Below are 22,499 nucleotides of genomic sequence, written 5' to 3'. Positions count from 1 at the left end.
TGATAAAAACCTTGTAAAAGTTAACCTAAGGAGAAAAATTATGTGACAGCCAGAAAGACAGGAATGGATTTATCATTGTAGCTAACTGCAAGGGCATTACTGGTATGCTAGCCAGGCTTTATGGTTAAACACAGAATTAAACAGTCTTTTTTTGTGATAGCGTAACAGCACGAGTTTAAAAACAGGCTGAAAAGTAGCATAATCTGATCCTCATCCTCACATATGAACCAAAACCATGTTGAAGAGTTGTAACCAGGGGATCATGTGTCGGAAGAATCAAGAGTTCATTTCTCATGTGCTGCAGCCTGGCGTTGCTTCCAGCGACATCATGGACATACGTGTACCTTTTAATGTGTTAATGGTGCAGATGCAAAGTGGCGGTCGCAAAACTTCAAGGATCTGGTTAACTACTGAGGAGGATCATTGTTTTTATGTGCTATGTAATTTCAAACGTGCCTTTAGAAACAGCTCAAAGAACATACAAACTATTTTGTGCAGTCTGACAAAATGTGTCTGTGAGTTAAATGTAAAATCGTGAGGAAACATGTCAATATGTGACACAGAGAGATGGATAAAGATGTAAGAAGGGGAGGAAAGGAGAAGACGGGAGACTATTTTCAAAGGTAAGCACAGCTTAGCAAGTGAAATGTTACACACTGGCAATGTTAAGCTTGCATATAATGTCCTAATTCATTGCAGAGTTTTTAAAATCATAAACTGGATCTACACAAGGTGTGTTGCTGAATTATGTTTTAGTGAAATATCTTGAAGTATAGTTTGTCTGTGTTATTCAAACACTGCGTTAAAAACTAGGCAGTTTAGTGCAGGCTAACCTGGTTAGCTTACAGTATTGTGATAAAGTCTTCAGTAATGGACTGGTTACATACAGGGTAGCAATTAGTTTACATTTAAGGCAATAATGCGGATTAGATTCACTCACCAAATTCTACCTATAATAGCTGTATAGCATCTAGGGATTGGAAATCTAGCCATAAGGTTTGTGTAAGCCCTACTTATAAGTTGCTGCTGTGGAGCAGGGAAATTATTTTACTGCTATTGTTAAATAATTGTCATCATTACCATTGCATTAATAATATAATCTGGAGTTTATATTGCATTCAGGGGTTAAACAGTGTCTCTTTCAGAAAGACTGAGTTGCAGGCTGACAGGAAGTTGTATGCAGAAGTGAAAGCAGATAGTTATTTTGAGCAGCAGGCTAAGACGAGGCTTTAACAATGTAACAGATAGCTTTAAGAAGGCCTTAAGCAGTTATGACTATTTTATACACAATGCATATCTGTGCTTATTAAAGAGTTGGAGCTCGGTCAATTAATTGGGGGTCGGAAGCTTTGTTCGGCGCGATGTTCGGACAATCTATTGTGCAAGTGACTTGGAGCCATAGAAGGAATTGCAGTACATGCTTACAAAACACTTATATATCAGATCATTTTATATTAAGGTTTTAGTAGAGGTTCTTGGTTAAAACATTTATTTAGTAGAAGACATACACATAGTCTCAGTGAGCTTCTGGTCTAGTGAAAGGTCAGAAGTGCAACAGGTGAATTGAGAAAGAGCATTTGAGGACGAGACACAGCAGGTTGGAGGTGAAGAGGTGACACAAAGAGCATGTGAGGTCAACACATACACACACATTAGTTAGATTTATTTAGAGGAGAGATTAGTTATGTCTCGACAAGAAAGAGGAACAATTTACTTTAAGACAAGAACGGAAAGTACCAGCCATGAAAATAGAAGATGATCTTCTGGGTGAAAAGCCATTGTTGGTGTTGATCTTATCTATGTATAAAATGTATCTGTGACGCATGAAGGGGCGTCAGTAAATCAAACCCTGATGCTATAAAATATCTGTTTATGCTTTGATTAAGTCGAGGACTACTGGCTGTCTGCGTACAGAGTGTCTTCCCACACGTGTGTTCATTAAAATCATTGTTGGACCAAGATCCTCTGGACCAAGGGTGGTTTGTACTCTCCTTCCTCAATTTTGAACCTTAACACTGCATTCAGTAGAATAACGAGCTGTGAGGTGTTACAACACAGGTTAGCTGGTCACAGAGCATACAAAAAGTGTGACTATTTGAATTCTTCTTTTCTCCAAGCTGCACTGCTACACCTGTGAAATCCCACTTTAACCCCAGCTTGTAACCTTTAGACATTTCTACTCCTTTTTTCTTTTAAGTTAACTTTTCAGATTAGATTAGGCACAAATATTACTCAAAGAAGAAGCTGGAGCTCATGTCAGCTTCTCCTCAGTTTCTGAGGGTTGGTTCCAACCATCTAATGTGATTTGTTGCCTGAAAAAGGGAAGAAAACAAAAACATAAATGGCAAAGATATGTTGACTTGACTACAAACGTATTTGAATCCAGGAGATGCCTCCCTTGAGAGTGCAGTTTACTTGAATAAGGAAGTAATTTCAAGGAAACAGGGCTCATTGTGAGGTGAAGGAAAAATTCAATATGACGGCAATTCAGGGTTTGTTCTGATGAGCTGCATTAGTTTAAAGTCAGTATTCTGGTCTCATGGGTTTCACAGAATGTTATTAGTCTACAAAAAAACCTATATCAGACTTTAATCACAGCTTTTAAAGTCTCCAGTGTCACATAATTTGCTCCTGACCCATTAGCAATATGGTGTATGAGAACGACTGAATCAGTGATAAGAAGAAAGAGGCACTTTCTAGCTACACTAGTTGTTTACCATCTAAAATAATAGAATAAAACAAGATAATGGTGAGCATCAAATCAAAAATGACCTCACGTGAAGATTTAAAATGTGGATGCATTCTAGTATAGTATAAAGAAAACAATACAGTGCAGCTCCTCTGTACACTACATAATAGTGTTTTTAGGCAAAAGCAAAGTGTAGTGTTTTGATGTCTATTTTATTTCATTGCTGTAAAAGTAATATATTTGGCAGTCACAACAGCAACATAGAGCAGCAGCCTCAAAGCAAGGTTATTCAGCTCCCAATCTGTTGGGCTGAGAGAAAGGGAACGCAAAAGATAAATTCTCCATAAGGTTTAGCAGCCCCAAGCAAGGTTGGTCCCCCTCCAATATCCTAGCCTAGGCTCATCTCCAATTCAAAACACACATAAATATCGTCGCTGTGATTAGCAATCCCATCAAAGTAAAAACAGGCCACTTTGTGGAACATGGAGGGTTTTCGCAATTGAAGTAAACATTTTCAATTGCCTCGGCATCCTAGTCATGATTGGGTGCAAATGAGGAAAGGCAGTCATTAATTCTGGGTGGTGGGTGGGGATGTAGGGGGGAGTGGGCAGAGGCATGGCACAGATGACTGGCTGATAAATTCACACTCATTCCAGCAGCTGTCTGGGAGAGTAAAGTGCCTGTATCTCTACACATGGCTGCCCTCCTGTTCCTGCATCACAACATACTGAATGAAACAGTCAGAGGGAAATACAGACCTTCAAAAGTCTGTGTGCTCTCCAAGGGGATGTACAATCTGGCATGAAGTGTCTGGCGCGGAGTCTCGGTTCATCAGCCGTACTCAAAATGCAAAACGGCACAAACCTGACCAATTTTTACAAAAGTTGACGAAATCAGGAAATATTAGGGGGTCGGCTCTTCCATCAGAAGTTCGGAGACAGGCACCTTTTGAATGGAGCTCGCGCTTTCTTTGAACTTTTCTCTCTTGTTTTCACATCAAAAGACATGAAAGGGGCAGCAAAAAGCAGGATAGCCAGCCCCCAATTCCTCTCCCTTGAGTCACCGCTGTCTGCAGCAGTCATGTCCTTTCAAGGAACAACCAGGACTATAGACAGTCATTAACAATAAAAGTTTCTCCCTCTCTTTCTCTGATGCTGCCTTTTTGCACTTTATCCCTCTCAGTCATTAAATCCTGATCCTCATGATGAAATGCTGTTTTAAGGATGTTCACAAGAAAGAAGGCCTGTGTCTCAGGGTATAATTAGCGCTGTGCCATTTCTCCTAGACCTGCATGGAAAAGCTTCAAAAAAATAATTCGTACCCCCTAATTTGACCATCGTTTTTTTTCTAACTAAATATAAGCTCTCTTAGAAGCTAAGGGTGCCCGTTTGTATAATGATGCTGCAACACAACTAGAAAAAAGGATGTCCTTCCTGAAAAAGCATCTTTTATCAACTAAAATATTACAGTGTTGTTTTTCTCACAGAAACGAAAGACTCCAGCGGGTTTATAAATCACACTCATCAGCGGTAGCAGCTCTTTAGAGATGAGTTTTAAGTAAATAAAACTGCAAAGATATGAGAAATCCCTTTGAATGATTCTCACTAGGTCTGCACGCTCACTGTGTTCACTGTTTGTTTTTGTATTGGTCCATGAAAGGTTAAACACCATATACTACACTCACAAACTACTTCACTAGGTACACCTGTTCAACTGCTCTTTAATGACACCACATAACCATCCAATCACATGGAAGGAACTCGATACAGTTAGGCAATTCAAGTGACTTTGAATGTGGTATAATCGTTGGTGCCAGATATGCTGGCCTGAGTATTTTAACCTCCTAGGATCGGCGTCCACAACACATTTTGGGTTGTCTAGACCACAATACTAAATTTTGCTCTTTCAAATGGCTTTCAAATGAGCCATATTGTTCAAAGGGGCACAATTGTTGTTTCTCATTTTGTTTTTGTACTCAGGCAAAATGCTGCTGTGTTCAGACACCAAATAAAGAGTTTTGCACATCATTACTCGATTGTAACTTTATAGTGTCCTATCAAACACTATAAAGCCAAATACCAAAGAGAAATTAAAAATGTATGCCATGAAAGAGTTCGGGTCTTAGGAGGTTAAAAACCACAATGTCACAGAGATTTCTAGGGTTTACATGTCTATGCAGAGAAGCATCTCTGAATGCACAACACTCAGCACTGATCACTGACTGAACATTGAACCTTGAACCAGATGGGCTGCAGCAGCAGAAGACCAGACTCCTATCAGTTTGTATGCATTCACCAAAATTAAAGAACACTGCTTGGTCTGATGAGTCTTTGTTTTTACTGTGACATTATGATGGTAGGGTCAGAAATTGAAATGGGCCCATCATGTCTTGGATCAACAGTTCAGGCTGCTGGTGTTGGTTTAATGATGTCAGGGATATTTTCTGGGTACACTTTGGTCCACCATCAATTGATTACCATTTTAATGGAACAGCCTAACTGATTATTTTTGCTGTCCAGCCAACAAATCTGCAACAACAGACGATGACGATATTCAGCAAAATCTCTGAGAATTGTTCCAGCACCTTGTTCAAACGATGCTATTAAAGCAGTTCTGGAGGCAAAAGCTGGGCCAACCCAGTACTAGTACTAGTAATAAGTTAACTAGTAATTCGGTTAAGTTTAGGCACTAATATTATAATATCATGCTTCATTCCATATTAACTCTTTTTGACTGTTTACTTGCAACACTTATCCTCTGATAAAGGAGCAGCTTGGGAAAATAACCTTAGTGGATATTCTGTTGTGACAGGTCTTTTTTTTCATAGCCTCACCCCTCAAACTAGGTAATTACGGCTCTTAGCCTGGGAAGTAGCACTGATTTAGTTTATTACAGGATGGAAATTATGTGAAAATACTGCTGTTTACAGCTCGGAAAGAGAGAAAAACACATTGTTAAATTCATTCCTCACACTTTTACTGCTGAGATTCTACTTTTGGAGAGGCTACAGAATGGGAGGAGATTAGCAAAACTTCTATAGTTAGGAGCAGGAATGTGTCAAAACTACAGACAAATTGAAGAGGAAACCAAGTGGCTTGAAAAGAAATCGAAATCAGCCATTACATGTGGTGAAATGTTGATTTGAGAATTACAAATAAAAACAGAGGATCAGAGCTGTGAGCCGACGGCTATCTCCTCCTTCCTGAAAAGAAACGTTATGAACATAACCAGCCATTCATGTAAATATGCACAGATGAACAAACCGCAATGGACAGCCAATCAACAGACACAGACAGAAGCAAGCACTTCCAAATGAACAGCAGGTAGCAAAAAGAAAGATTACCTGTCAGGGTTTCAGCAGCTCCTGTTGCAGCACAGGTGAGAAGGAGAGCAGGAGAGAAAAGAGGAGAAAAAAAAACAGACAAGTTGTGAGCAGACAGGATGTAAGCAGGGAGCTATATTCCACTGGTAACAAAAAGCATATTCATAATTTTTAAATAGGCTTGTTGAAATTCATTAAATTCAAGCTCCATATGCTATTTGTGTAATTTTCCACCAATTAAGACAAATACAAAAGCCGTCATAATGAGTCATTTTTACAACACAGGTGTGTGCGATTCCGACGTAATGAGCCATTTTCCTGCCTTCATCTATTTTCCGATGTTACATCAATATAGAGGTACAGAGGGAATATTTGGACTTTGTTTTCTACCCCTTGTGTCCCTGATTGAGATTCCAGCCAGCCCCACTGTGGAGCAGCCACTGCCTGGAGACGCTCCCCTGGGACCCGCCGTGTATCCTGGAGAAGAGAGCACCCATTCGGAACGGTGCCCACCCAAACTGGCATCTCACAGGGCATGGGAGACTGGCGCGTTCCCAAGTCCCTGCAGCATTGCTCAGGGCCTGTACCCTCGGGAGAGCTTCCATCATTCATTGTCTGCTATTCATAAACAACTCTGACACACACACATGCACACACACACAAATCTCTTGCCCCCTTGCTGCACATCTACATTTTTATATTTCGCACCATCTTTTATTATATTGACATTTCACACAGACTTTGGTGCTTCTTTACTCTGGCTGTGAGCAATGGGAGCTTCAGTGCCAAGCGTGCTGTACAGTATGGTGAAGTGACTGCCTGTCTAACTTGTCATTGCTGGCTTAATAAGGGTGTAAGGTATGACACATGTCCTTGTTATGGCTCCTTTGTGCATTTTCGACGTGTCAGCAAGTCCCTCGGGACACAAAAATGTGAGTGACAAATCACACATGATGGGAAACAAATTTTGAACGTTGTCCAGGAGCCCGCAACGATATCTCACTAACTTAAAGCTTTGCTTCATCTAAAACACAGCGTGTCAGCCAAAACTTGCTTATATGTGATAATTCACCAGAATGAGGCTTCTGGGCAGTTGATGTAAAAAAAAAAAAAAAGAACTCACGAATAATAGGCGTTGATAGACTTGAGCTTGAATGAGCACGCTGCATGTATCCCAGTCCAACCAGCCCTCAGGACAGTCCATAATGAGGCTTTTGAGCTGCTTTAATTGCCAGGTAATTATAATGTTGTAGCAACATTATGTAAATGACTCATTATCATCTTGTATGTGTACCATATCTGCCCTCGTTTTGCTGCAATACTTTGTCAGGACTATAACCCAGAAAAATGCGTCGGCCTGATAGCGGGGCATCTCGGTGTTTAATCTTGTCAAGAGAGACCTATATCTAAACACAGAGACTTGTGATATAGTGTAGTGACACCTTCCCTAACCCTTCAGTATGATCCACTTCCTGCTGGTGGCCTCTGAAGGGGCTATAAATAGTGTTTTGGTGGCGGGGGTGCTGTCGTGCAGCGCTCCCCTTCTCTCCTCTGTACCTGCAGCACATTAGGTAGAAGTTATGAGGTGCCAGCTCGCCTGTGATTAGATGTCATGGCTGTCGCTCTGCTTAGACAGTGCTGATAGACAGATTTCTGGGGAAATGCATGTGATGGCATTCGTGCGAGTGCACCCATTGCACCAATATGTCAATCACACTGGATGAGAGCAGGCAGGCTAACCGTCCTCCAAATAATGTCTGTCCTTGTCGCCTCACCTCTTTTCCTTTTCATCCAAATCGCATCTTCCCGTTCTGCACAATGAGCAACATTATGTTCAGAAACACAAAAGTGGAGCATTTCACACTCTCCACCTACATTGATGCTACATTTCCTGCTGGAAACCGGCTCATTGTGAGCATTTGAAAGGGCAGACTCTTGCACTGCAGTATGTTTTCTATACGAAGTGAGGCTCTAAGTGCACCAGTATTCAGGGGTCTACGTTCAACCCATTGCCACCCCAGTGAATCCATAATAATGCACGCTGTTTTTTAGTCACTGAGGCAAACTAAGATCTCCGGAGACAAGATGTCTGTGTGGCAAGAGTGGCACATAGCCTCTCTCTCTCTCTTCCTACTGCTCGGTAAAAGCAGTGGGGTAACACTAATGAGGCAACATTTCTTCTCAGTACTAGAGTGATGCCTTTGAATTAATGTTCTTCCTTTCAGGTAAAACATCCCTTGCTTATTTATGCTCATGATCTGCAGCGTGTTGCATGTCAACCTAGTGTGTGATCGCACTGCATAAGAGGACACAACAGAGTGGGATGTTGGAGCTTGGTGTAGTTCCCCATAGAGACACCCACACTGGTTACCTTTGCGACAGTGCATGTGTGTGTGGAGTAATGCTGTCTTACTGTGGGTAGCCCACTGTGTTTTCATTTAATTAGTAGGATCAGAGGTGGGCTTCAAACTTTTTCTCTTCAAGGAAATCGGATGGAGAAGCGGACTCCTGCAGAGTGGACCCAATAAACACAGGCGACTCTTGAGGTCAGAATTTTCACAAAGCAAACTGATGAAAGAAACTCTGCTTTCCTCACAAATAAGATCAAAAACCAGTCTCTAACACTTTACTCTAGTCTTTCTTATCAGTTGTAACTAGTTTGAAATCCCTATTAAACAATTTGTTCAGTTTCCGCAGATATGCCATTTATTTTTTCTGTGAACTGCAGATGAAATGGTTGGAGGCGTCTTCATGACATCTGAGCACGCTCCATGCTTTAGCTGAAAGCCTATCTATTCATTTATCAACAGCAAAACAAATTCGCAGACATTCCAGGTTTGTACTGTAGGTAGCCTATTGGCCTAATAGTGTGCATACATATAGCAACTCCAGGGCTGAAAAATGAAGACTCAAATGTCAAGGCAGCAGTTCCTCTGATGGCCACTTGATGCAGGGTTCAAAGGTGAGTCAGGCCCCAAAGACTCGTGATCAGGGTTTTTTTTATAGCAGCTTTCAAACCAGTACAAAAAGTGCAGTTTTAATCCCCAAAGCTAATATTTTACATCATGACAATTCACTAGCTGGGCCCATGTTGTCATTTTCTCAATGCAGCTGCCAGGCCTGGCAGATCCTCATGTACTAATAAGAAGTGAATAAGTGAAAGAATTGAAAAAAGGGGAGGGAGGATGGGGCACGAAAGCGGGAACGAACAGCTTGTAGAACTGGGTCATCATATATAGATAAGATCCAGAAGGGGCGTGTTTGGAGGCGCGGTCCTGCTCCTGAAATTCAGATAATTTATCTCCAATAGTGTATAACTGTTTTAACAGCCCACCTATTTAAGCTACATTAAGCTATAATGCTATCCATTATTAGCAGCTTGGCATGACAGAGCCACCTCTCTGTCATGCCTGTGGGGTTGGAGTTTTAGTTCAATTATTATGGCCTGCTGTGTCGTTAGCACCAACAAAGCGCTCCTGCTTGTCTTTAACTTTTTATTTGTATATTACTTAGCATAAATTAGCAGATACTGACTGTGGGATGCACCCAAGCAGTATATATGGATACACCTCATTAAACAAGCATTAGCTGCTGTCTCAGCATTTTACCCTCTCATCCAAACTATGATCACTTCTCAAAAATAAAAAAAAATAAAAAAAATAAAAATGTTTGCAGCTACATTGTGAAAAGTGGCTAAGCCCATCTGTAGTTACAGTCTGTGGGTGCTCAGACAAAAGTTCAGTGCCAACAGCTCTCAGGTGGGAGACCTTTCTTATCTACCAAAACAAAGGATTTATTTTCCCATTTGGGGTGGAAAGTGAGTCATCCCTTTGGCATAAATCAACCTTGCAAATTATGAAATACTTCTTTGAGTTATGGGTTGTTGCAAAACACAAAGACTAAAAAGTCTATGAGCCTAAGGAAATAATATTAGGCTTACTCACTGCTTAATGTGTCATGAAAATAGCCATTAATTGACTCCTAAAAACCTTTTTTAAAAAAAAGCAAACAGACCTGAGTTGGGATTACATAACATTTAGTCAAGCAGATGACTTAAAAGTTGACGTGGCTGAAATCATAACAGCTACCGAGCAGCTTAATCTCTACGACAATGGAGCCAACGTCATCCGCCAATTAAGACTGAATAATATGGCCTAAATCTCTACAAAAAGCTTCTGAGTGGACCTCTCAAGATTGTGTGCTCTTGTTATACTAAAAAAAAAGAGCTATTTTCTACTCTGTAAAATGGCAGAACTAATTAAGTTGCATTTCATTTATGTACTCGACCCACTTCTTTTATTATCACCTCTCCGGTACTACTTAATCCAGCCCAAACAGTCAGTGAAATATCAGAAAATGCTCACCTGTAAACACGGCCAGGAATATTCAGATTAAATTTCCCCTGAGTCAATTGAGACATTATAATCAGGTAGGCTTACAGGAGATGCAAAGCATGTTTCTGCTTGATAAACCGCAACAAAAAGGAGATTTTGCAAATATCCCCACAGAAGTGGGTAATTGCTCTGTGTTAATGGGATATGCTTTGTAAAGGTCCAATCTATTGCTTGATTGTGTGAGCAGCGCCAGCAAGACATGTAGCTGACGCGAGTCTCTGCGTTGGGAGATTAAAGGGTAATCCTTCAGAAATGCTGTCAGATAAAAAAAGAAAAAAGTAGCTATATTGAATTCGGTGCCCTGTCCCCCCTCAGTGAAGTGCTATGGGCATCTGCAATTGCACAGAAATTCCCAGAGATGCGTGTTCTTGTGAATGCAATTTTCAAATTAAGACATGTCAGTGTTAGAAACGCCTTTGAAAGCATAAAAGGTGAATAATATCATCGGTGTACCTGACTGGGTGCTGTCGTTCACAATACACATGAAAATGTCTCTGCGGCTGACAGAAAAAAAGAGAAAAAAAATTGCAAACAGCAGCCAACCGCTTTCATGACAGCTCCGCACAGCTCCGGTAGTGTTCGTGTCTTACAGTCGTGTCATAAAGAAAAAAACAAAAAACAAGGGGGTGGGGTGTGTGCGTGTGTTTAAAAAAAAGCTGCTAACAAATTTCTGATGAGTGTGGATGCCAGGCTGCTCTTCCACACGGTCTCACATGATAGGCACCACACAATCCCTGTTACCAAGAAAAGTGGCAAAAATAAAAGCAAAATAAAAGAGACAGTGGTTGCTTTAGATCTGTCAAACTAAAGGTGATCCGACAAGAATTACAAAACAACACTTTTTCAAAAGATATATTGCAAATCAGCACAATATGAGGAAGGGAGAACGGTATAGCAGCACACGATTAAATCATGCTGATTGTGACAAATGCAGTAACTATCCGGGTCTATGAATCACTTAGCAACTGCTTTTGCTGGGAGGTACAATGATTTCCTTTTTTTTCCTACCAGGCACAATGATCCACTCTGTTATGTTAACAAGACTAGTTGACTGAGCACAGACTTAAGTGCAGCAGCGGCAGCAGCACTACGCTCTGCACCCAAAACCATGCACCAGAGAAGAGACTCGTGTTCTAAGCCGAAGCAAAGCTTAACCTCTGGCAAAGTGACACATCACATCTCATTCACGTTGTCTATTTCGGGTGATGCTGCAACTTTTTGGTGTCTTTTTTTTCTGCTCAGAGGCAGCAGGCACTTTGAAACCTCTTTTCAGCCTGGTGTCAGTTTTTAAAAGAAAGTTGCAGCAGGAGTGCCACGTTTGTTATCACAGTAGAGAAACCGACGCTCTGATTGTGCCCAGATAAAAAAAAAAAAACGAAACAAGAAATGTTTCAGATCAAGACTCCAAGAACTGTTTATGGGGAAGAACCACTGCTATTCTGGTTACACTGTAATGCCTCACCTAATGTGCGGTCTCTTGCAAGGAAAATTCACATGAGCAATACTCAAGCAGGAAACGGTGAGAACGTGAGTGCGTCCTTTTTAGCTTGTCTGCCAGCATATTTGCTTACTCACTAGGAATGTGTGTACATCTGTGCAAGCACGCCTGCGTGTATGTGTGTGTGAGGGGTAATTAGGACATTAGGAGAAGCTTCTGACAGGCTTGTCATCGCCACAGCCTGCCCAGTGGAAAGGAGCTGGTCAGAGGGGTAAGTGGGGGTCCGGCAGGGTCAAGAGACAGCTGCTGCACCACCACTCACTGTCTGGAAGCTCTCAGAGAATATTAAACCACCGGGGCTTCAGCCAAGATGCTCCCTTATTTATGGAATACACAAAGGCTTTCCAAAAGGAGGCAGTGGCTAATTTATGCCACTGTTGTGAAAGTGCTGGGTTTTTTTGTGGTTTTGGGGGTTTTTTGATCATGAAACAAAAGAGCATAAACATAAAAAGACCAGAATAAATGGCGATGGCATCGAGGTAACTGAGGTTATTTTGTAAATCAGCGAATTTGGAACACAGCGTCTGTTGTTCTCACTTTTTCACTCACGCTTCTTTTCTTTTTTTCTCATGATGATAAATCTGTGCGGTCTTACACCTCCTGTGTATGTGTCGCCAGCGCAGAAAGGCTCTATTATTACAATGTGAGACATATTAAATACATCTCCAAAGGCTGATGACCTTGGTGATGGCATACCATTAATTGTATAGATGGATTATTATCATCACAACAATAACATGGCTGCCTTCTTGCTCCACTCACCCAAACACCTGGGCCCATTCCCCGGCTGCGTGTGCTCATATACTCATAATCACTTCTATCAGCCCAAAACGTTAACTGCATCCGGGGACGCTAAATACGTCCATTTGTTTGCAGTTGTAATGTCTTTTGTGCGCCTCAATCAGGCACCTGTCAGACACACACCTGCTACCTCAGAGCTAAGAGAAAAGGCAGAGGGAAAGCCTTTTGTTTCCTCACAGAGTTTATAATCAGCACGTTGTTTCCAATCTTCTCCCACCATTTTTCAATTTCCCATTTCCCTTTTCTCAGTCAAATCACTGCTATCAATCAGGTGCGTGTTTGAGAACGAGAGAGAGAGAGGAGAAAGAGAGGGGGAAGTTCCTTGATGGAACCATCTCCAGCCCCAGGCCTCATTAGTCAGAGAGTGCAGAAAAGAAACGTGTGCGTGGATGTGAGTGGCGCGCGCACGTGCGAATGTGTGTGCACGTGACAAAAATGAATACAGGGAGAGTGTGTCTGTCAATATGAGGCCATTTAGCATTTCCTATTCCATCCAAATGATGCACAGCGGACATTATGCTCTCTATTTGAGTTTCTCTAAATGGATATTCAACCCAGTAAGTTCTATTATATTTTGCCCTTTCCCTCCACTGTGCTTACTGATATCATGGCAGAAGATGACCTATAGCGTTTCAAAACAATTTCTGTGCAACCATGACAACATCTTCTCATATCAGCTTGCAGTGAAAACATCTCAAAAACGAATGCAGCTGACTGATGTGGCAGTCGATACACAACAGCTGCATAGGCACAAGCTATATTGATTAATGTGACAAGATGGGCTCAAAGTGCATCGACATCCTTGAGGAGAGTCGGCTTAGTTGCCGGTACTGAACACTGCTACAAGAGGAACAGCACAAAGCCCTCGGTTAACATTCATGAGGCACAAATTAGGAAACAAATACAAACACTGAATAAAGGATGGGCAAACACAGCGAGCCGAGATTTTTGCCAACGTGGCAATATGTTCGATGTTTTACTGAGTGTATTGATTATAAAAGAGATCCATTTGAAGTGGCTGGACAAAATGGCAACTATAGTAAATTCACAATGGCAGGGTAATATACGGCTTCACTGCTTTCATTTATTCACAGCTTGACATTTCCTCCCTTCCACAGAGTGTGCTCTAACTGTGTGCCAATGGCCACATCATTTAGACTGGACCCGCATGAATATTTAACATTAGCGCCTGGCTCGTAGCACGCAGAAAATGAATTATTTTTAGTGGGCTTTGCAGAGGCACCGTGAAAAACCCCTCACTCCGGTGATGAATCGCTGGAGAGTTTATGTTGTATTAAGCAGGCAAAACAAATGGCTATCAATCATTTGAAGCTTTCCATGCTTGCCAGCTATGCATCTCTTGCTCCCCTTTCAGAGATTCAGTCGGTTTTCAGAGGGATCAGCTGCCAGCTTTGGGTTGTGCAAAAAAGGGTCAGCCTCGAGTTCACTGGTGTTTGTTGACAAGCCCTTTTTAGAAGAGGCAGACAGCCTGCGACTGAATGCAGCTTTAGGTAAATGTAAACACAGCTTCAGATGTGCTTCGTGAGTTAGCATCGTGCTACGGTTAATGGAATAAAAACCTCAGTTTCCATTCTTCCGTGATGCCCTCTTTTTATCTGTCTGCAAAAGCTGCTTCATAATCTCAAACTTAACTTTTGAGGTTTTCAACATTACCCTTTTTTTCCTCCATGTGCATTGCACTCTAGGTCATTACACATCCATTGCATCATGTGAAACGCTTCCAAACTTTATTAAGCCCGACACAAACGTGACCGAGACTTACACAAGATGCATTTCACGGCGCACGAGCTATAATGAACTTGTATGGTACTGTATTATTGCACAATCTGTCAGATGCATTATGCAGCTACATCAGCGATGATAATAAATCATTTTGAAGAAAGGGAGAGAACTAAGATCAAATATAAACCACAAATAATTTGTTTTGAACGCGCTCCAGTACATCTTGGGAACTTGGGTTTTGTGTATACAATTTTTAACTCTGGAAAATATCCACTGTAACGGAAGGAGATCAACCAGATCCGTGGCTGGCCAATGATCAAATCATGTTTGATGTTTGAACTACCTAACCTCTTAAATCCCACTATCCCACTGTTGGGAGAGTGAATTAAAACTTGTCCTGTACAGCAAAACACTCTTAATGGGGATTCCAATTTTTCTGCCTGACTAAAGACTATATGTCAGACTGAATTTCAGGGAAATGTGTGAACTGAATCTAGAAGAAGCCCAGAATTTGACAGTTTAGAGCTACGTTAACAATGTGTTTCCAACAGATAATACAGCTTAGCATATATTCATTTTTTTATATAGTGCCAAATCACAATAAGTCACCTTAAGGTGCTTTATATTATAAAACCCTACAATAATATGCAGTCAGCACAAGTGAAACAGGCAAAAAAAGAGTTGCTCTTTCAATTTCCATCTTGCATTTATGCAATAAGTCATTTATTAAACCTCAAACTTAATTTCTGCAGTCCTAAAAAGAATTAACACACTGTAAATATATTACAACTCTAAGAAACTGTTGGAACATGCTTCTATGCATCACATATTATGTGTAATCCTATCAGACAATCTGTGACCTTGCAACTATTTAAGGGATATTTTAAAGAAAACTGGGTCAACAGGGCTTAAATTGGTTTATATGATTCCTAATAACAGAATAAAATAGAGCACGTGTGCGACAACTGCGCGACCTACTTTTTAAATGTATGTTTGATATAGCGTTTGATAAGGTTTAAGAGAATTTTGGTTCCAGAGAAGCATGCAATCTGAGATCCATGAAAAGATCTTTTGTACCATTTTGTGCGAGGGAAAGGTTCAAGCTGAGGTTTGAGTGAATCATCATTTGTAAAAGCTGATTTAAAATGACATCCGCATCAGTGAAAGGCTTGCTGGATCCTGATAGACCACTGCTGAGGCCGCTGGTACAAAGGTGTGAATGCTGCAAATAAATAAAACTGCTTGCAGAAATGAAATTTCAAAATAAATCCTCGAATATTAAGAGTGCCAACAGATCAAACCTAAGAGCGCATAGAGAAGTAGTGCTTATAGATGATTAAATCAGCGCCTCATGCTTCCCCCGTACCTGCTTTGAGTTTTATTTGATTGGCTACGCAATTACCTTAACATTGGTTAATTGCTAGTTAATCTACCTCTCAAAGCAATCACATAACCCTCTGGTCTGCCAATCAGCAATTTAAAAATCACGTTTAAATTCAGTCAGCTAAAATATACACGTACGCACGAAAGGGTTCCCAGGATGCCGACGTGACACGTGGAGTTTACAGATTCTCGGATTACTTGACAGTTTCATTAAGACAGATTACCGTGACCCTGAAGTTTTAATCTACCAGATAAAATGAAGCTGTTTTTACACCCATCGTCCAGGATGCACTTCATTTCCAACAACATCCGAACCTGAGATGAGATTTGGCCTCCTTCAAATACAATCTGAATTGATTAAACAGAAACTGGCAGGCTGAACAGAGCAGAGGAGAGTACAAACTCGTCCACGCAGCCAGTGGCGACTGTGGACACAAGATTGAGGGTAAGATATCCGTGAGTGGCCGGGCACCTGAGTCTGAGAGATAGTACTGCTTACTTGCGGAGGAGGGGGGAGGTGGGTCAAACGGGAGAACGACAAGGTGGGGGTTTTTTTGCCTGTGTTTTCCCTTGAGGTTAATATTTTATGGATGTGTGATACAGTTCAGGTGACAGTTTGAGATGACGGAGAGTCAGCGTGCAGGCGGCAAGAGTTCAGCGATTTATTAAAAGGGAGGGAGTGTGGCACGGGGGAGATCTGAGAAATGTGTTAGTAGCTGTTAATGCGAGGGGTCTCAAAATGACTAAAGTTTGTGCTCGTACATGCAGTCATGCACATGTGTGTGAGATGAGCTTTCTGCAACCCGAGCCCATTAGAAAAGCAGAGGCACTGGCAGTACAGATGTGTCTCTCTCTGAGTCCGACATGAAACATAGGAAACGGCCTCTTTGATCATTATCTACCTGTCAGTCTGCCCTCCACGGGGACCACCTGTTACTACTGCTGATGTGCCGCAATGACAGGCCAGGGGCACTCACACAAACTTAACACACATCAGGCAAAAAGAAAGAAAGAAAAAGGAGCACCGCTATGAGTCTGGATGGTGTCTACATTCAAACTTTTCCCCATGGAGGTATAACCATGACTACGAGTACTGTGGGTAAAACGCAGGTTATTTTTCTAAATTTGGATTCCAATTAGCCTCAGTGACTGTGAGGCTCGCTTGGGTCCACATTCGCATTCATACCAACAGGCAATTTGGTCTCCGATCCCCGTGATTGTATGTTTGTTGGATGTGGGAGGGAAACAAGCTGAAATCCATGTGATCAAAGGGAGAACATATCTAGGAGTGAGTCAGAAGCAAACAAACTCGCACAGGTTCATTTGTTTGACTTCCTTCTTCTACAGCTACGTACTGTCTCATACAACCTGCTGAGAAAATTTCTACAAATAAAAAGACACAGCGACTACATATAGACTGCGCTGTGAGGTTGAGCCCAGTTGCTCCAAGCATGATTGCAATCAACAAATGTGGTCATCTTCCGCGGCTTCTGTGTGCCCTCACGTAAAAAGGAGTTATTTTCTTGCACCCACAGCTTATATGATAACGATGTCAATTAATTCTTTTTTCTCTTTCCAAAGGGAAAGCAACCTTAAAAAGATGGTTCAAACAAACCAGAAAAAAACATTTGTCAGTTTCATTTACTTGTTGTCAGGGTCTAATATTCCAGGGTTTATTTTTATTTTTAGATCTAGTTCTTTTGTTTTAACTTTTGACGTTCTAATAAAAAAAAACTTTGACTAAATATCTCAGCTATAGCAAGGAAAACTGATGCGTGCTTTAGAACAGGAAACTACAAAAGACTGTGATAAAAAAAATAATATCCCTGATCAGATGCAAACTCTCGTCTCCCGCATCAATCGAACCTTTAATCCACCTTCTAAGCCCTTCCAATCCGCCTTGCTAGATGAAGGACACCTGCCTTTCTGCAATCATGCAGAATGCTGGTATTAAAGATAATTTGTGAGACGTGCAACTTGATGAATCCAATATTAATGCAATTACCAGAGGCAGTGGGCTGGAAAAGTTGACGTTAAAATGTTTCTTGTTTTAGAAACTTCCGGCAAAACTGCCGCCGACAGGTGTTATTATTTTTTTTATTTTCTCTGTAAAATAAAATACCAATAACGTCTACTGTAATTGTGTGAAATCACAAATAACCTGCTAAACTGACCCTTTAAAGCTAGACTGCTGTGAAGCTGTCAGCAATAAAACGGGCTCCGTACTGTGCAGAGACCTGCTGGCTTCGAGGGAAATAAACTTTTCTAACCAGTTCCCAAAGTGAAGCTGTCTGAAGCTGTCTGTACGGTATGTGAATCGTTTGTGTATCTGTGGGTTAACAACTGTTGGTCATCGTTTTGAAAAGAAATTCTTCAGAGACTCGGTTTGCTTGGCTTGTTAGGGGAATATCAGCACCTTTATGATCAATCAAAGAGTTTCTAAACCCTCGTACCCTCTGCTGCCTTGCTGCTTTTTCGCCGCATTCCCTTTTGCTCCTGTTCTCTCAATTTTTTTTGTCAACACTGACTCCGTCTTCTGTAGGTTAAAGTTACCACTTTAATCTTTGCTTGCCCCCACTGGCACCCAGCATAAACAAATGAACACTATAATGCAGCAGCATACACACATTTATATGCACAGCCATGTTTGTCTGTCTTTGTGTTTCGGGCAAGCTTGACTCCGTTGTTAGCGTACCACCCACATGACTTGCGGTGGTCACATTTGGTTGCGGCAATTTACACAGTTTAAGTTGTAATGGCTTTTCCACATCTTTCTCAGAAACAGCTCAGACACCTCTGTAACTACTTTGGGAATACACTGCGCGGCCACAGCGCCAACAGCATTAGTATGAATTGTACTGTCAATTTAAAGGGAATGTTTGAAGCTTATTCTAATGGGAATGAGTCTGTTCTGAGAGCAGGACACGCAGGACAGTGGAGGAACATGCGGCTATGATGTTGTGTGGACGCGAGCAGAAACATTTCATTGTACATGCTAAATTTTCTGACGCAGTCTCACGTAATGCCATCTCTGTCAAGCTTCAGATCAGAGCGTCAGATCTTTCAGCACAACATCAAAGACTCCTCACAACCAAGTGCGCGCCAAACAAACCAGACTCCAGCAGACTCACAAATTCACAGGAGCTTATTGCATCTGCACAGCCATATAACACAGTGTCTGCACCTTAAAGCCGGCAAACACACTAATCACCTCAGATGAAGAAGACCAAAGCTTGTAATGTCCTAGCTTATTTGGATTTTTTAAAAATATGTATACACCAGACATGACTTCAATGTATTGATCACTTTTGAAATGAATTGAATTCATTACAGAACCATACTTGTTCTTATAATGATATAAATTTATTTTAAAAACATCCTAGCTAATAGGAGTATATCTACCACCAGTTCAACTGCTTGTAACTTTAATTTTTTACTGATAAATTAAATAAATGATGCAGTTGATCATGTGGTGCGCAGCAGGGTACGAGCATGCATTTAGATTGTTGCTTAAAGCAGCTGTAATCAATATTCTTATAATGGCAAGAAACTGGTTCCTTGTAGGGAACAGACAGAGAATTAGCGGCAGACGCTGCAGCAGCACTCAGCTTTACGGAGCTTTATATTGCCTTTCAGTTCATTGCTTACAACTTGCTGCCCAACTCTACTGTTTCACTTCACTGCTGCTGCTCTGGCAGTTTCATATTCAGCTGCAGCAGGCAGCTGTTTTCAGTTTTCAGTTACAGGAAAGAAAAGAAAAGAAAAAAGCTGTAAAACCATATTGTACATGACCTGCCCGGTAACAAACAAGTGGCAGACAAAGTTAGAAACTAACGGGTGAACACAGTATGGAGCAGCAAACGAGCTGATATTTCCCTAAGGAGTTTGTGGAGACAAGTACAGAGCTACAGTAAAGCCAGACTGAATATTCATCAGGTCACCTAAAAAACACAACACAAAAAATGCTAATGTTGCTTCGTATTTACTGGATGTGCTAAAAAAAAAAAGATGTTTGCCAAAAGAACTTGAAGGTGAAATATGTCAATCTTGTAGTTGTAGCTTGTGCAATGGAAACTCGAGTAAGAATCACCAGGGCAAATATAAACATTTTTAACTAACATTTTAATATTTTTTCTTTTAGCATGGTGAGGAACTTTAACTGCAGCTACTTAACAAATGCAGTGGATTAAACAAAAAAGGCTCCTAACTAGAAACAAAACTAGAAGTATATAATTCTACACAGTGCTCAGCCACCAAATGTAGGGTGGGTGCCACAGTTGTACAAAATTGACAGTACTTGTAATGTTTTTCTAATGGTTAATCCACCAGTATGTGCATCAAAATGATGTAACAAACTGATGTTGGCAAAATATGCCTGTAAAATATGTGAGTTTCATACAAATATACCTGAAGGTTACATCAAAATGGTTAAGTGGTTCACACAATGCAGAGACTAGCAGGTAAACTGGAAATAGCTTACATTGTTAAAATTTTAGGTTTCATTTAATTTGATCACAGAGATGCTGCAAACACTTTCCAGTTTTTTTTTAAACAATTTTAATTATTTAAATAAATGTCATCAGTAATTGAAAACTATTGAAATGCCAGGCTTTATAATGTATTTTTCCACTTTAAAAAAAAAGAAGAGTCTTTTTTAAAATTGTTTCTAAAAAATTATCTTTTTAAAAATTGTTTCTAAAAAAAAAATCTTGGTCTTATTTCAGCTTTTTTCTTGTAATTTGTTCTTGCTTTTAATTCTAGGTTTCATGTTTGTTTTTCTTTCTTTAAAGCACAGAGTGGCTCTGTGAAACATACTGAATATTTCTTGCTGTCTTGCTTGTTTTAGCGATCGGTGCTTATTATGCATCCTTCCACAGTTCATAACAATAACACCAATATCATAGTTCTGTCACAAAAAGGTTTATAACATATAATATCAGCAATCCAGTGGATATCGCTGCTGCTGCTGATAATAATAGCAATAAAATGTGAGCTGTTGCACAGTAGTCCTTGCCAGAAGATGCGTCGAACGTGGAAGACACGATGATCACTGAAGAAATAAAGACAACCATTTGGCTAATCTATGACACAACACCGCTGACACTCATAAGATTAGAGATGCCTTTCAGTCTAAATCAGGCCTCTATCTGCATGCTTAGCACTATTACTGCCTTTATGGGGTACTACCCTCAGGGGTCTATTGCCCACACGATAGTGGATGCCAAGCTCAAATACACTTTCTCTCACACAGTCACACCGAACGGGATGAAGATGAATCAAATATGATGATTAACAGGAAAAACATTCAGTGAAAGTCTTTATAGAAAGTGTTTCCGTGGGCTGATGGCACAGTCAACGCGGTGGAAACTCCCCAGCAGTCATGAATCACTCGTCAGGAGTTTCCTTTCTCTCAAATTTAAATGCAAACTTTAACATCAAAGGTGCGACCATACCGCTAATGCAGCAGAACAGACTGTTGGAGCTTTCATGCCCAGAAAAATAGCGTTTGATAGAATTTTTTTTTTGCCAGACACAGAAAACACTGGCAGTAGTGTGTTTTCCAGGAAGATGAGGCCTATGCATAGGGTACTGTTTGTTTTTCAGACAAGAGACTGCCACTGGAATGCCAGTGTAAATACTCGGTTTTGTCAGTTCTCTCTGCTGTTGTTTGGGATCCAGAGCAACCACAGGATCAGCATCAGAGAACATTCTTATCCTTCGGCTTACAAACATACCAAACTGGAGCTCCGCATCCTCTTCCTAGCCTTACTGTTCTTTGCTCTGAGCCAGCTCTACTCCCAGAATTTCTTTAAAAAGCCCTCACAACTGTTCCTCACATTTGGTTTGTGCACAAGGTTGATGGAGCCACGGTTCAGTGGCAAGTTCAGTTGGGGAGGTCTGCCTTTTGCTGTGGCGGTGAAGAATTATTAAAAGATTCTGCAGCTTTTTGGCGAAAGCAATAAAATGACATGACAAGAGGAGCGACGAGGAGATGTTTTTGTTTGTATTGAGCTCATGTTACAGCAAAACCCCCTCAATATGTTTCACCTTTCAGTTTAAATTTGCACCTTCCTACTCCGTTTTGTATTTACGAGGAGCGGCGCAGGGTTGAGCAGTGGATTTTTAAAATGAAATTACTAGAGTCAGTTTCAACAATACAGAATACCTCTCATACAACCTGGCGATAACAAAGAGCTGTATAATGAGGTAAAATAAAGGCTAAATGAATCCAAATCAGAGGAGCCATGAGACCCGTGGAATGTGCGCTGAGAACAATTAGCTAGCTCATCCAGCATACGAATCAGCTCCTGGCACATTACGCACATACTGTAAAGCTCATTACTGCTGCAAGGCACACAATCAGTCGATCAAATTCAGCGGCGGAGCGCGCTCCGTCAGGATCCGCCTGTCATTCAACTCTTTAACCCGCTGCTGCGCCCCAATCACCCAGCGCAGACACAACAACAGCCTCACGTTCTGTTTTAACAAGTCATGCTTCGTTATGTGCGGGACTTTTCCCAGACTTTTGCGCTCTTTGATGGATGCTGACTGTTGTGATGCTTTCATCTCCTTTCTCAAAAAAAAAAGAAAAAAAAGGGGGAATAAGAAGAAAAAAGAGAAAGAATTCTTGAACGCAAACACCCATGGTTAAACATAAAAGGGCTGAGA

The 22,499-nt window shown here is 41.0% G+C and overlaps 1 protein-coding gene across 3 annotated transcripts in view; it reads right to left on the bottom strand.

The window, feature by feature from the left end:
• cadm1b (cell adhesion molecule 1b) overlaps window positions 1-22,499 on the bottom strand; it is a 171,288-nt gene that overhangs the window by 53,238 nt on the left and 95,551 nt on the right. For all 3 annotated transcript variants that reach the window (XM_026191510.1, XM_026191509.1, XM_026191511.1), the window contains exon 2: window positions 6,033-6,053. In XM_026191510.1, coding sequence (XP_026047295.1) covers window positions 6,033-6,053 — 21 coding nt within the window. The remainder of the gene's footprint in view (window positions 1-6,032; window positions 6,054-22,499) is intronic.

Source organism: Astatotilapia calliptera, chromosome 14, assembly GCF_900246225.1.
Source record: "Astatotilapia calliptera chromosome 14, fAstCal1.2, whole genome shotgun sequence".
In the NCBI taxonomy this organism is placed as follows: Eukaryota; Metazoa; Chordata; class Actinopteri; order Cichliformes; family Cichlidae; genus Astatotilapia; species Astatotilapia calliptera.
This window is presented reverse-complemented; position numbering and strand designations above follow the sequence as displayed.